The sequence below is a fragment of the Pogoniulus pusillus genome, chromosome 19, assembly GCF_015220805.1.
Source record: "Pogoniulus pusillus isolate bPogPus1 chromosome 19, bPogPus1.pri, whole genome shotgun sequence".
NCBI classification, from domain to species: domain Eukaryota; kingdom Metazoa; phylum Chordata; class Aves; order Piciformes; family Lybiidae; genus Pogoniulus; species Pogoniulus pusillus.
The window spans coordinates 549,035-565,530 of NC_087282.1; the positions used below are offsets into that span (position 1 = coordinate 549,035).

The 16,496-nt window shown below is 46.4% G+C and overlaps 1 protein-coding gene across 7 annotated transcripts in view; it reads right to left on the reverse strand.

The window, feature by feature from the left end:
• The window catches only part of PCDH11X (protocadherin 11 X-linked), a 450,326-nt gene that overhangs the window by 92,839 nt on the left and 340,991 nt on the right, over positions 1-16,496 (reverse strand). The window contains exon 7 of one of the 7 annotated variants that reach the window (XM_064158940.1): positions 10,413-10,557. The exons of the other annotated variants lie outside the window; for them this stretch is intronic. Coding sequence (XP_064015010.1) covers positions 10,529-10,557 — 29 coding nt within the window. The 3' untranslated portion in view covers positions 10,413-10,528. Of the gene's footprint in view, positions 1-10,412; positions 10,558-16,496 lie in introns of those variants that run through there. 7 annotated transcript variants of the gene reach the window in all.

Below are 16,496 nucleotides of genomic sequence, written 5' to 3' on the forward strand. Positions count from 1 at the left end.
CGCCGCATGCACCCCCCACGGCCACACTGCAGCTCACATTCCACTGCACAGTTACAACTTCTTTTTGCAGTCCCTCGCCACACCAGAACACTGCAGAGACTGGCACCTGCGGTGGTCCCAGCACCTGCCTGACTGGAGAACTTCTGCGTCTTTGCATCAGCAGCCCCTCAGCAAAGTCAGAACTGACGCAGACTGCTGTGTACCCAATGCATTTTGACGTTTCAGTAGCCTGTGCTTGGACGTCCAGGTGGTGAACAGCTCTGCAGGGGCATTCTGGTTTCAAATTATTTGGCTATGCCAAAATTAGTGGATGCATTCCCACACGTATGAAAAACATAATTAATGCTGTGAGCACAGCACACAAGGAAAAGATGAGGCTCAGCTCGTGGGAGTCTTTAGAGATTTATCACAGCTATCAGCTCTTGTGAGTTACAAAGTATTAGGAACTAAATCCCTAACACACGCGGGTTTTGCCATGAGCATTCTCGGTGGGTTAAAAGACACCTCGCAGACAAAGCAATTAGTGACTATGTGCAGAAATTGGTAACAGCATCTTGATACAGAGCTGAAGAAGCCAGGGGGTTCCATTTGAATATTTTTGATGTTCTGAATTTTAGTTACTAATAAATCTCTTTCTGCAGGAGCTCTGTGTCTGCGTCTCTGTGACGAGCATGTGTCGGGAGAGCTCAGAGAAATAGGTAAGAGATTAATGTTTATCTTTTTTTCAACAAAAGGTCTCACCCAAACTACTAAAACTGCACACTTCCATCTGTTAAAACCCAAATACAACAGACAAAAAGACAACCTCACACTTCAAATGTTGCACCCAAGTCAAAAAAAGCCCAACCAGCAGCTTCTTTGTAAAACCGTTCCTGCTTGCAGTGCTTACATCCTCTGACGCTGCTGTGGGAATCTGTGAACAGGAGATGGCTTTTGGCTGTCAGGCAAAGCAAGGCAACTGTGAATGAGCTATGAGCGGATGTTTCGGCATGGATGACACAGGTCCGTCTGCCCACGCCTCCTCGCAGTGCTGTCTTTAATGTCCAGATACACAAATACAACCCAACGAGCTATCAGGTTTTGGTAAACTGCACTTTGCAGACAGTGCGGAGCAATTTGATGTCTCTCAAGGTGGGTAATAGCATGAATAATTCATTAAGCTCGCTGGAGTTAATGTTGTTGTACTCAAGGTTAAGTATTCCCCCATCTCCACGTAAGGAATTACCTGATTGCTTACCTTAAAAATGAACTTTGGTTAGAAAGCCACTGTATAAATAACAGGATATGTCTGACCAGGGTAATTTGTAAACTAATCCATCAAGGTACCAGGGAACAACCAAATCCTGACCGAGATTACATAACAGCTGTGTTGCAACTCTCTGTAACAAAGACACCCACGTAGGAAAAACATCCCTGCTCCCAGATGCTTTGCTCCTCACCGTACCACTGCCAACGATAAAGGTGGTTTCATTTATTAAAGACTCTAATATAAACCAAAATCAGACCGAGGGGCTACGTCCAAGACAGTCATGAGCTTAGCAGAGACGAACAGAACTCCCAGGAGTTCAGTCAAACTCACAGGGCCTGTAGCACTCAGAACATCCTGGGACAAAGTCGGGGGACCACCGCTGTAACAGGGCTGTGGGAAGCAGCATTGGCTGCCTGGTGGGGATCGAATCGACGGCAGGCAGCCAGCTATGGCCAGCTGCAGCTAACTCTGCCCTCTATCAGCAAGTCCTCCTGCGTGGCAAGATCAAATCCCGCAGGAAAAAACAAGCTACTTTCTGACAAGTGCAGCCCTCTAGCTAACAATTCACTGACCAAACTCCAGCTGAACCTGGGAGGAACCACTCTGAAGGCACTTGGCATCCTCAAGACAGACATCCAGGCCTCTCCAAGTGATGGTACCATGCAGATTGTTTGGGACACAAAGTCTCTCCAGCGTTCAGCAGACACTACTTAGCCCCCACTCCCAGATTCTTCAGAAGCTCTCAGGCTGGATTACACATGGAACATGGAACCCATTTACCTGTTTCATCTCCTGCCTGTGACAGAGGCTTGTGGAGACACTGAGCGAAGGGGCTGATGAAGCTCCTGCCTCTCCTGAAGCTGCCAGGTGAGGCTGTGCAAGCATGGCTACGCCACAGCACGCTGCATTTCAGGGCACTGATCACACTGACAGAACAACATTAACTGATAGCACACTGAACGCTTATCTATTATGAATGCACCAGAGGTGGCAAACAATTCTGAGAAACTCTTTCAGCTTTACTGCAGTCCATCACTGTACCGTGAGGGGTGACCATAACTGATTCCTGCCTGGGCTCTACCACTGCAGTGCTCCTGCCAGTTCAGCTGGCTTGCAGCTCTCTTATTTCTTGCTTCAGCAAATGATAATACAATATTAATTTGTCTGCAAATGACATTTACTGCATAAAGCAGAAAGCTACACCACAGAAAATGGTAATACAATAGCCTGAACAAGCCTAAGTGCCAGCCACCAGGCACTGCTGGAGGTAAAACAAATTAGCCAGGTTTCAGTTGTGCTGATGAAATAATAGTCCACACTGTAGAACTGCACTCATGAAGTGATACTGAACTCCAAAGAAAGCTTGACTTTAGCCACCAATTATCCTGTAGCCACATTAACAAGGAGTAAATCCCTTGTGGGGTACTGCAGAAAGACAGGATGATTTCCTAACCTCAGCAAAGGCACAGGACACAAGTGTGACTGGGGATTTCACACCATCCACAGGGAAAAGCAAATCTACAGAATGATCTGCTGTTACAGGAGACAAAGGGCAACAGGTCCATGACTTCTGAAAACTGTTAGCCAGCAAAGCCAGGAACTCTTCCTTCTGAAGGGCTGTCTGCACAGGTTCTATTTTCCTCATCAAACTTGGATACAGCTGGAATGCTATACAGAGTCGGGAAGAATCTAAGCAGAAATTACAGAGGCTAGTTTCAGAAGTCCAGCAGGCAGACATGAAAACAACAGCTTGCAGGTGTTTTGATCTTGAACCATAAGGTAACAACCCCAGATGAATTGAAATGCTTCTGTGTGTAGATAACATGCCAGCCACTGCCTGGACACAGAACCCACCTGGAGAGACAACAGGTCTGTGCCTCTTGACTCCATTCAGAGAGCTCCCCCAGGCTTCCACAGAACTAAAAGCAGTTTCTCATAGGTACAACACCATGGATCTGCCGGAGACTTCTACAGTATTTTGGGACAGTTTAATTAAGACTTTAATTGCAAGTATAAGGAGAGAGAGTACAGCACCCTGTGCTTGCCTCTGGGAGCACCCTGGAGAAAATGGCACAGCCATGGCACAAGGCATGCCCCAACCAAACTACAGCAAAAGCAAACAGCCAGTTAAGATTTGCAGAACAAGAATGGCCAAGAGCAGCTATGGGTGCCTGGCAAGACAGACAGTTCCCAATTCCAGCTTCCACTGTCACCTTCACTGCTCATACTGCACAGTAGATGACTTCATCATGCTGGCAATGGTGCTGTGCCCAGCTCACATTTCCAGTTGGATACCAAGTTCAGTCACTCACTGCTGCCTCTTGCCAAAACCCAGAAAAACATTCTCCACGGCTGTCACTCCAGAAGTGCTCCAACACACTCTGAATGAGGATGGGTGGTGCTTTCTTTATGTTTGCTGGGGGGGTGTGGGCTGTTTTTTCGTTTGGTTTTGTCTGAATTTTCATAAAATACATCATTTCCACCTATAAGTCTTACACCTGTAACTAATTCACAGAATGATTTTGGTCTCAGACACCAGTGACAGCTATAGAGCAATCAGGATGTTGATGAAGGCAGAGATGCCACAGCTGGATTCATGTTTCAGAATAATGAGAGTGAGTGAAGTCAAACAACAGATTGGCAACATGAAAAATGTCAGCACAGCTCTGGAAGACACACATGAAGAATGATTTCTTTATTCCTTTCTATTGGTAGGACTGTTCTTAGCTTTTCCTTACGTTCTGCTCATGGAACTTACTTTGAATCTCCACCTCTCCCATATTTCACTTGAAAATGTAGTTATAGAGTGCAGACTGGCACAATGGTGAGGGCTTTGTTAACGACTTTCTTAATATTTTCTTCTAAAACAAAGCATCCCTTAAAAAAAAAACTCTTAACTGCTAGGAAAATTTCAGCTCTTAAATATGTCAACAACAGAAACGGAATAAAGCTCCTGAACATTTAATAACCTTTTCCTACATTACATTGATCTAAACATCATTTGAAGATTGTTATCTAGGAAATTGCAATGAACATTTAAAAACAGTAACATGAAGAAAATATTGAAGGGAAATAGCCATCTCGACCTCTCCAATTAATTCCTGGAGATCCCTGTCATTTTCCCTGCTTGACAAGCCTCCTATAAATAACTACCCAACAATTTTCCCATCACGTGACACCATTTTTGTTTTTTCAAAACTCATTTATCAGACTGCAACTTAGCATTATCATTTCTTAAATGATATTTTATTAATGGCTGCTAAACCCAAATGAAAACATCCTGAACTATTTTTAACTTCCTGAGCAGAGACAGTATTTTTTTTTCTTCTAATTTGAGACAGCATGGAAAAAAAAATCTGATACAGCACCAAGGACAAGCCAGCAGCACTATTTGTTCTCACCTGCCTCATCTGGAAAATGAGATCTTGTTTTAAGTTATCATTCATACTGATGAATACCTTGTGAGAGGCCACGTGTGTGCTTATGGAGCAGAAAGGCAGGCAAGCGCCTGCTGCATTTCCCAGCACCAGCCCTGACGTCTCTGTGCACTCCATCCAGAGACATGGCCAAAGGGGCACTTAGAGTGAGGCCAAACCACAGCCCTCAGCAACGTGGAATGGGGAAGGCTGTCATGCACCCTGCCTTAGCATCCCTCCTGGCACGTACAGAGCAGCCATGAAGGCCAGGCTCTCGGCGAAGCCCTCAGAGATGCCTCCCCAGCCCTGCACGCCCATTTATTTTCCAGAAGGATTAACGATTCAGAGCTCTCTTGCCTAACGCTGCTGCAAACCCTTTCACTGGCACATTAGGCAGGACTCATGAATATCTCTAACGTGACAGGACCACATATCCTTTCCTTACTGCTGTTATCTGGAAGGCCTGTCCCAGCCTTGCCAGGTGTGCAGATCCTGCTCTTCTCTCGGCACTTGCAGCTGTTTATCAGCTTGCTTAGCCACCCTGTTGCTATTTCCCTACCAGGTGTAAGAGCCATCAGACAATCTGCACACTTCTGCCACTTGACATGTGGCATGGAAGTATCCCACTTTTGTCAATACCCATCATTTCTACAAACAAGTTAATATGTTCCTCTAATAGATTTATTTCCTACATCTAATACCCACCCTGAAGGTCACGCAGACAGCTTTTAAATTCCCAGTTCTCACAAGACCAGTAGTCATTCAGCTGGCTTCATAATGAAAGTGCTTTATCTACCTCCCTTTAATACCCTCTCTCATTTGGCTTATTAGTGCCTCCTAACCTTTGCAGAACACCAAACCTCCTCAGACTCAAATTTCCTGAAAAGCATTTGGTATCCTCAGAGGAAAGAAACTGAACCTGCAGAGAAGCAGAGGGCATAGATGGCCTGGGCCTCCTCCAGCGGGACTCACCTAGGGTAGCCATGGCCTGACAGCACAGGGATGCCTCCAGCGCACCAGAGAAGCCTCTGCAGCGCCGATGTGTTACTCACAAGCACATCAGTTACAACACTCTGCTAAGGTACAGCCGAGGTTCCTCACAGTGAGGGTCGCTCCTCTCAGTCTCTCTTCCCTTCTCGCCCAGTTTCATGGATCTCACAGAAGCAGAAGCAGTGTCTTGGGACCAAGGTGACAAACTACTGGTACCAGAATAAAAGTTTTTTAAAAAGTACTTTCAAACCAACATTTCAATGTTAACCTTTCAATGTTAACCTGACATTTTCCTCCTCACTTTGTTCCTGGAATCATTAGAGAGTAGCCTCATTCTTAATGAATTGGCTGTTTAAAACAAACTTCCCTTTTGTGGCTTCACACTTGTTGCCTTGCAGCATTTCCGCCCAGAACAAGGACAAGTGCAGAGCCCTGCACCCGGGGAGGAATAATAAACTGCACCAGTACAGGCTGGGAGGTGATCTGCTGGAGAGCAGCCCTGTGGAGAGGGACCTGGGAGTGATGGTGAACATCCATGGCACAGCAATGTGCCCTGAGGGCCAAGAAGGCAAACGGAATCCTGGGGTGTATTAAGCAGAGTGTGTCCAGCAGATCAAGGGAGGTTCTCTTCCCCTTCTAGTCTGCCCTGCTGAGACCTCATTTTGAGCACTGCCTTCAGTTTTGGGCTCGCCAGTTGAAGAGTGACAGGAATCTGCTGGAGAGGCTCCAGCAGAGGGCTAGGAGGATGATGAGGGGACTGAAGCACTGCTTGATGAGGAGAGGCTGAGGGACCTGGGGCTGCTTAGACTGAGAGGAGATTTGGTAAATGTTTATAAACATCTGAGGGCTGGGGGCCAGGAGGGGGGGACAGGCTCTGCTCACTGCTCCCTGGGGTAGGACAAGCAGCAGTGGATGGAAGCTGCAGCACAGGAGGTTCCAGCTCAACACAAAGGGGAGCTTCTTTACTGTAAGGGTCCCCAGAGAGGTTGTGGAGCCTCTTTCCCTGGAGACTTTCAAGGCCTGTCTGGATGCATTCCTTGGTGATCTGTGCTAGATTGTGTGGTCCTGCTCTGGCAGGGGGGTGGACTCGATAATCTCCTTGGGCCTCTTCCAACCCATATATCCTGTGAGCCTGTGAGAAGTGCAGCTAAAGCCATAAATGCCTCCTGTGGAAGTCCCCTGGACACACCAAATGCAGAGGGCTCAAAAGATTCATCTTCGTCAGAAGCTTCCTAACTTTTCACCAGCTGCTGAACTCGTGTGTCGTGTGTTGAAGCACAGCACTGCATGAGCAGCTTGGCAGAGGAGAAAGAGAAGCAGGCACAATGTATAATGGATGTTTACAATCCACTTCTTCTCAGCTCTTCTGTCGTGCAAGCAGTGCAGTCTCTGGTGAAACAAGCAGATCTTACAAGTGAAGCACTGAGAGGACATCTATTATTCACCACCCTCTCCTGCAGGTTTCCAGTATTTTTATCACACTGTTGCAATGCTTGATTATTCTATGACTAGACTTGAAAATGGCACGGATCAGATTTTTGTCTTGTATTTTTAAATACACCAGAAAGAGGAATTCTTTGATATGAAGTTATTTACATAGTGGTGAAGCTGTGACTTGACAGCATGATCAAACCCCAGGGGCTGTGGATCATGCCCTGTCAACTGCACAGAGGAAAAGTGATCTTAATTCTGCTTAACTCCATGCAGAAATCTCTTATTAATTCTTACAGGGAGAGTACCCAAACAGGTGGCTCCTTCCCCTCTTTGAAAGGAGGACTGCAAAACTATCTGCTCCTGAGGTGCCTAAATTTTTCATCACCAGTGTGTGGACAGGGACGACAGCACTGCATCTGGGACAGAGCCCAGTCCTCCTGCATGAGCAGCCTCATTCACCAGGGAGACAAAAGGGATTCCAGCTCTTGGCATTTCCTGAAAACACGCCGGGCCACTCTGGGCCTGCCTTGCCAGAGCATCTGAACTAAAAATTGATGGAGGGTAAGGAGTGTTGTAAACACTGAGCTCTGCAACAGAGGCGTCTCGAACGTTTTGTCACAGAAGCTAAGAGCCTGCTGAAAATTCTCTGCTTGGCTTCTTCCCCCTCTCAATTAAAACGAATGGAAATTACAATGAGAATAGCTGAAAGAAAAGATTACCCAGCTCTGAGAAACGACCCCTCAGATGAATGATTTGATTTACAAAAGACTGCTGGAAGCCATCACGGACCTAGAACACTTGTCTCAGAGAGCTGCTAACATTTGGGCTCATTAACGCTAGCTGCTGTAAGAGAAGGAGGGAAAACATTTAGCAGGGTCCCAGGCTTTCTCCTCTGCTGGTTAGTAAGCCAGGAGGATACTCCACTGACTCTAACCAGATTTACTGCCACTCAGTGTGCCAGTCTAGGAATAGAAATGGAATGTGCTCAGCTACTGAGCTACAACGCCAGCTTGAAGTTCAGCAGATATTTTGTGGGTATTTTAACAGTTCTTACACAAAGGAACAAAAAATAAGTTCATAACTGATAGAATGGTTTGAGTTAGAGGGGACCCTTAGAGATCACCTAGCTCCAAACTCCCCAGGCAAGAGTGTGGACACCATCCACTAAGCCAAGTTACTCAAAGCCTATTCCAGCCTGGCATGAAACACTTCTAGGGATGGGGCACCCACAACTTAGCCTGTTTCAGTGTCTCAGGACCCTGATGATACAAGCAGGCATGGGGCAACTTGTTTTTAGAACAGGAACTTCTGCCTATCCTCTTCAGCAGGCTGTGAAACTATTGCAAAGTGCTGACATCTCTGGGGACTTGTTGCTGGAACTGAAGAACAAACAACATATCAGTTTAAGGAAATACCCAGTTAAAATCCCACTAATTAGGGGGACTTTGTTGGGCAGTTAATTCCAAGGATCACCAAAACGAGCAGATGTTGCAAGTTGATACCATCTGGGACATGTTGGCTGCAGCCCTTGCTGCCACCCAGCTCCCACAGCCACTCCAAACATGGCAGCTCCACGGCACTGCCTCACTCCTGCCTCTTGCTTCAGTGGCACATTGCCAAACCACAGTGCAACCTCCACGTAGGCTCTATACAGTGCCAGGTACCTTTCTGAACATTCACACTCTCTCTGTGACACAGAACACAGTAATTATACTTTTTAGCAGCTGGATAAGAGTTGCTGCAACACTGTTGTCCTATTTGTATACAGAAAATTGGTCACAATTCCACCATCAAAAATAGTTCAATTATAAATTCGTAGCAAACACATCAAAAATGCCATTAAAATTCAGCATAACAGAACTTACTGCATAAAGGTGTGGGGGAACTGGGATGCCAGCTCTGTAAACACACTGTGCACCTACAAGAAAACCACTGCCTTTTTTCAGCTTTGTCTCAATCTGAATCTCAACTCGATGATGATTTTCAGTGAAATTCAGTGACTAAAACTAATGTCTCTGCCCATTTGTATTTACCTCTTTTTATGGCTGTTTATAGTAGGAAAATTAAGTCTCGGGAAAGAAGCTTGAAAAGGTGCCTCTGGTGTTTGTTCTGTAAGATACTATCTCTGGGCAAAGCTTTGCTTATCTCCGGGTCGCCTCTGCTCCTCTGATTGCAATCTCATTTCACTTGTCCTTGGGATCTCATGCCTGCTATGACCTCCAGCTTGTTAAATATTCAGCAGAAAGTTTATGGACTTTCCCATAACCTTGATTAAAAGCCTATGGGGAACCTGAACACTGGGAAAAAAAAGCCTTTATTTGAGAAGAAGCTCAAGCACTCTGTGCTGATTTCTCTTGCGCTAATAGTACTGATAATCAGCAGTAACTGGCACAGACTTGAGGCCAGAGGGAAAAACGATGAGTCCAACTCACCTGTTTAATGATTATTGTACCATCATGGCAAAGTGGGACTCACTACTGGAGCTTCGTGTAACAGAGCGGGATCTGTGGAGGCAATGCTGAGGGGAGTGGAAGGACATACTCTGGCAAATGAGTCTTCCAAAGAAAACAGAGAAATAGTCTCAACAGCACTACACAACCTTTTGTCCTCCCTGGAAAAGAGCCCAATCACTGGAACAGGTGAGTTTCTGCAGCTTTGGGTATCTTCATGCCTATCCCAAAGGCCTGCTGCAGTCCCACTCTCTGGACCCCAGAATACTGTCCAGGCTGGTGCCTTACCAGTGCCTTGGATGTGTTTCTACACCCCAAACCCTGCAGGCATTCTGGGTCAACCACTTCAGTTCTGCAGGTGAACTTTAAAGGAAGACAGATAGACATCCAGACTGGGGCTTTTCAGTCCATACTTTCTGTCAGAACAAGTAAAATACACAGCCAGCTGCAAGGATGCTCAACCTACCCAAGGGAGTGCCTGAGCTTCCCCACTACTGTTGATCATCTCTAGGCACTGGCAAGAGGTTTCAGATGGCACAGAGACACCCACATTCTCTGGGCAATGCAGTTTGTCAGCTGTTTCTATTTCTACTCTCAGTCTTTTGTTCCTCCTTTAATAACGGACTGAGATCTTTTCTTTTGTAATTGTCGGGTGATTAAAGACCCATCAGGTAATTTTGTGCTTAACTATTACATCCTTCCTGCTTTAGGCTTCAAAATCATTTGTTCTGAGTGATAGCCCCATTTCTGATCAAGACTCACTCACTAAATGGAAGATGTCAAATTTTATTGTGCCTTTACAACTATATCAGTACAAGATGCACTAATTTCTTCATCCAAGCTTGGAAATTATCTCAATATGGGAGGAAAAGACAGCATAAGTGGTGTCATCAATTAAAACTGTGTTTGAGCTTCAGCAGGAGATCCTGTACCGTCAAACAACTCTCAAGCACACATCAGAAGATTTGCCATGTGATGCTAAGAGGGGTTCATGAAGACAGACTGCATTGCACAACATCTGCAGTGGAACAAAAGGTCAAAGCAGCCCTTAACACGGCTGAATAATAATTTATATAGAACACAAGTGCTAAACATTTTTGGTCATAAAAGTACTTCACAGCTATTAATCACTGCTTTATTTTTAATCCTCCTTTAATTATATAATGACAGAAGGGTGAGTGTGACACAAATTTTAACTGTGGCCCAAGGCTAAAGAGAAATAAGAGAACTATGACAAGCCTCAGGAAATGCTGCCTCTTCGCCCTGTTTGATTACTGCAAGAAACTCCCTAACAAAACCACCGACACATCTTATCTTTCAGGCTGTGCTGCCACCCAACCAGATCTGGACAGGCTGAGAGCTGAGTGAAGGCAAACCTTATGAAGTTCAATAAGGACAAGTGCAGGGTTCTCCATCTGGGGAGGAATAACAACAGGCACCAGTACAGGCTGGGGCTGCCCTGATGGAAAGCAGCTCTGCCGAGAAAGACCTTGGAGCATGGGTAGACAGCAAGTTCTGCACGGGCCAGCAATGTGTCCTTGTGGCCGAGAGAGCCAACGGCATCCTGGGGGGCATGAAGAAAAGTGTGGCCAGCAGGGCTAGGGACGTTCTTCTCTCTCTCTGCTTTGCCCTGGTGAGACCACACCTGGAATACCATGTCCAGTTTTGGGCTCTCCAGTTCAACAGAGACAGGGACCTGCTGGAGAGAGTCCATTGGAGGGCCATGAGGATGGCTGTGGGGACTTGAGCATCTCCCCTGCAAAGAGAAAACTGAGGGACCTGGGGGTGTTTATTCTGGAGAAGAGAAGGCTGAGAGGAGATCTGATCAATGTGTGCAAATATCTGAGGGGTGGGTGTCAAGTGACTGAGGCCAATCTCTTTTCACTGGTCAGCAGCAATAAGGCAAGGAGCAACAGCTACAAACTGGAACAAAGAAGGTTTCAACTCAACATGAGGAGAAACTTCTCTACAGTCAGAGTGACAGAGCCCTGGAGCAGGCTGCCCAGAGAGGTTGTGGAGTCTCCTTCTCTGGAGACTTTCAAAACCTGCCTGGATGCATTCCTGTGCCAACCACCCTGGGGGATGCTGCCTTGGCATGGGGGTTGGGCTCAATGATCTCTGGAGGTCCCTTGCAACCTCTAAAGTTCTGTGATTCTGTGGTTCATCAGTCCAGTCATTACCCTGGAACCCAACGGGCTCTGAAGCTGTGTCATTTTCAACTGCAGAGATGTACACAGATACTAAACCACAGCCACACCAACACAGCATCATTGCCACTAAACCACAGCCACACCAACACAGCATCACTGCCACTAAACCACAGCTGCACCAACACAGTGTCACTGCTGCTTAACCACAGGCACACCAACACAGTGTCACCATCACTAAACCACAGCCACACCAACACAGCATCACTGCCACTAAACCACAGCTGCACTAACACAGTGTCACTGCTGCTTAACCACAGGCACACCAACACAGTGTCACCATCACTAAACCACAGCCACACCAACACAGTGTCACCGCCGCTAAGCCACAGCAACACAGCGTCACCTTCTGAGGTTGCATACCACATGTTGCAGTGATTGGGACCCTTGAATAAGATGCAACCCACTAGAGAGGCTTAAGCAGATATATTCTTTCTAAAGTACTCTTTAATTAATGTTGTCTCGAGCACTAATTATGACAGCTTGTGCAGCCTAAAGCCTGACAACACTTATGCACACTTAACTCTGCTCATTTAGGGGAGCCCCACTGAACTGACTGGAAGTGCTCAGTGTGTAAGTGAACTAAGAATGCACATCGGCTGTGGCAGGGGAAAGCTGAGCCCCGAGCACAGCTTTGCACACTTACATCCATGCTGGACTTCAAGGCACTCTGCTTTTTGCTATTTCCAGTTCTGTGGCTGTCTTCCATGGGCATATTTGTCGAGCTGCTCCTGACAGGCTCTTTGATAAAGTGCTGAATTCAGCAAAACCAAGCCTCGACTCAGTCTGGTGGGAGATGTATGTGTCTGTGTAGCCACCTGTTTAGTTGCACACAGCATTCGTCCACATGAAGGCAGAAGAATATGCAGAGGTGGGCATATATTCAAGCAGATCTCCCACACAGTGAAAAAAGACTGAATTAAAAGCCAAATTATCTACTGCCAGTGGAATTACAATGCCATTGGGAAGTTCAGATACGAGCACGCTTTGAAGCTAGGACTAGGAGCTGTTAAAGAAACCTCACTGCAATTGCTGCTCTGTTTATTTAAAAGAAGAGACCCTGACTGAAAAACAAAGTGGAACACCACATGCCTCAATTATATGAGTTTCATGTTCCAGCCACATGTTCTCATCAATCCTTTCCAACGTTTGGCCTGGTGTAGCACCTCTGGTGCACATGTGCTGGCTGGTCAGCCAGTTGGCAAAGATCAAGCACGCTGACTTGTCTCAGCTGTTGGCAGGTCCGACAGTGCCTCTGGAGGCAGTGCTTGGCCAAGTGGGCACAAAGGTCCCCTCTGTAGACTTGTTAGAAATATGTAGCTAAATTCCATCGTTGCATGCCAGAGAGCCGTTCTGCTGGCCAGCAAAGCTAGATTGTCTGTGCATTATCCCAAAGATCACTCACTGACAACTCTGCTAGTGCCAGCTGCAGCCTTGAAATAGCTCCTCTGTGCTCCCCAGCTCTTTGCTAGAACCAAGGCAGTCCTGAGGAGCAAGTGGAACAGTGCTCTTCATTCAGACTGGTCTTTAATAAGATGCAGTAATTGCAGTATCTAGCAGAGATTTACAATAAAAAGTGAGAAACTTCTCTGGAGCATTCTGTCCACCCTATAACAAAACAAAACACTCTGCAGCAAAATCAGATTTGACCCAAAGGTCAACTGAACATCATGCTGCATTTGGAAAAGACACACAATTAAGCCTGTGTAAGAAGTCTGATTTCACTGCCCTCCTCTCTGCAGGTCTGGCTTTGAAAGCTCAGCAGACTCTGTGCAAGTTATGGGCGCACTGATACTAACCACATAACTTAGGTTTAGTACAGAACCCCTGTAAACTCCTCCATCTTTGTGAAAGGAATGAAAATCCAACCCAAACAATGCCAGGATGTCCCCAAGCAATGCTTTTTTCACACTTAAAAGCACATTAGAAGAAGGACATCTGACTGAGCAGAGGATTGAGCTGTAGTTAACTCACAGAACCATGCCATCACCTGCACACAGGCAGAGCTATGCAGACTGATACCTTCCTCTTATCCTGCACCACATTGCCTATGCCTCCGACAGGACTGCAAGGGACATTGTGAACTTGCTCACAGATGGAAGCAAGGCTAAAACAACCATGGTGCAGAAAGGTACACATGGATCTGAAAAGTCCCCATAATAAGGAACACTTCTGCTGCAACTCTGGTCTCAGTCACAGAGGGTTCTTGCTGCCAGGAGACCCTGAAACTCAGGTCACAGCAGGACAGAGACCAGTAAGTAACACAGCTCCATACACTTTATACTGTACACGCCGTGCAGTGTCTAGAGCATCTCAGCTTTGTCATACAGGTTTGGGGACTGCTAGGGAATGAAACCACTGTCAACAGCTGGTTTCAGTCACTGCCGTGCTGGGTGTGTCATAGAAGCCTACAGAGGCAGATCAACCCTCTTCCCTCTCTGTGGAGACATCAAAAAGCAGCTGCTGCAAGGTGAAAGAACAGACTTTCAACTTCCATGCCCAACTGCACTAAATACGTGCAGCTCTGGAACAGATTAAGCATTGTGAAGCACGTTGGTCCTCCTCCCAAAGACTGCCTTATCCACACCATCCAGCATTTGAGCCCCTAGGGCAAGCACACATTTCTTTACAGCTTTACCATGCACCCCTCACCAAGCCATGGTGTTTCTGAACGTATAGAGTACTCCAAGACAACTATAAGAGAGCAATATTCCATTGTATGAACAGAACATGCAGCTGTTCCCAGTGCTGCCCTGTCTGTACAGTATATTCATAAACTCATCCCACGCACTCTGGTTTTCTGTAACAAAGGAGTCACCAGGAAATATCTGATGACACAAGAACTTGGGCTGCTGCTACGACAGCATCAACACAAGTTCTTTCCACTTTTTTAATAGTAAGTCCTTGAAAAACTAACTGGTGTGAACCCAATAACAAGGACAATCCACAAAATCTTATCTTGATCTTGCAGTCCTATCTACAGCCTGGATTGCTTGCTCAGTGTTACTGACCAAAGGATGCTATTTCAGCACTAACATGCACTGGCAAAACACGGAGAAAATTCATTCATGAGGGCATCTGAAGTTGATAGGCAGTTAGAAGCTGCCTGTATGGAGTGGTATAATAAGTGGGATGATCTAGAAAGGTTAAACTTTACAGTAGCTTGTGTAGATGTGGCCAAACCACACTAGGGAGAGCCCAGAAGACTCTGTAGAGTAAATATCTTTGCTTGAGCAGCAAACATGATTTAGTATGCTGATATGGCTGGAGCTCACCAGACAAGCACAGCTCTGCAGACCCCATCAAACACAAATCTCCTTCCTCCTGATACAACACAATCAGCTACACTCAATTTCATGCATGGATTCAGTTGATGGCTGGAAATACAAATCTGAGGCCTGTGTTCAATCCAAGCTTTTCTATGTTTGTGCCACCTTTTGAGTTACTCCCCCAGTGGGGAGGGATGGAAGATTGTGACATTAACAAGAAATGAGGCTTTTGCTCCAACTGCAGATTCATGTGGAGAGCATCCACAGGGCCCTGAGAGCAGGAAATCGGGCACATCCTCTGTCCCTCAGCCCATGACCTCCAGGCTGAGAGGTATAGTTAACTTACCAGTCTGCCTTATGGACTTCCTATGAACAACATCTTTCCCTGCCTGGGTGGAAGTGGACACTTCTTTCCCAATCAGAGTTCACACGCACATCCCATACGTCCTATGGTCCTAAATCCCAGGCTAGAAAGAGAAAACTCCTTTTGGAGTTTTGCAGCAGACTGCTGCTACAACAAAGATGTCACCAGGTCCAGCCTGCCACAGAGGTGGATGCCGAGAGTCACAGGGCAGGTCCCACAGCCCTGCAGAGCCGGAGCTGCCTTCAGTCACACAGGCACCACGGGACAGTGCAGGCATGCTGCTGGACGGGACTGCAAACACGGCCCACACAACGTGTGCTCTGCTTGGAGCAGCAGCGGCTGACCCTCTGGCCGTGTGAAAGGCACTGCTGGTGCTATTTAAAGACCACTGAGCCTTGTCTCATCTCACACAAAAACGATGCATATTTGCAGTCCAGTTCTGTAGCTGCTTTACAATAGTGGCCAGAGAGAATACAGATGTGACATTAGCATCTGATCTACAGCGCCTCCTTAAACTTGCTCATCTTGCTGCAGGAGCTCTCACGCACACTGAGCACCATCCTCATGAGGTAACTACACATTATAAAGCAGCACAGGCTAAAGCCAGACACAGCATTCAGCTTTCTGAGCACATACAAGTTTCAATGTTAAAATGAAAATGCAATATACTTCAAAACAATTGTTACTGATCAACTGTGCTGGAGTTACATCTGGCAGTAGTTTGTTTTTCAGGTGAGTGGAAAGTATCTGTCTCTGTAGCACTCAGTGACTTGCAGAGACTCAGTGTAAAAGCTTATTTGAAACTTAGACTAGTAATTTTTTTGATTTTCTGAGTCCCAAAGCACAGATTTTTGGACACACACCTACAGGACCCTGCATGATACCATGCCTGTAAGCGATGTGCACTGCATCACCAGCACGGCTGATACATTTTCAGGTAAGACCTCGGGTTAAAGCCCAGGTCTCTCTGACAGGAAGCAGGAGGTTCAGTGTGTGTGGTGGAAAGTATGTTGCAGCCTGATCATTTTGGTGCTGACGTAACCAAACTGATGAAAGAGCAGAGAGGCTGCACTGTCTGAGCAAATTGCTCTGCCCATAGTTTTACAGCTCTTTTATC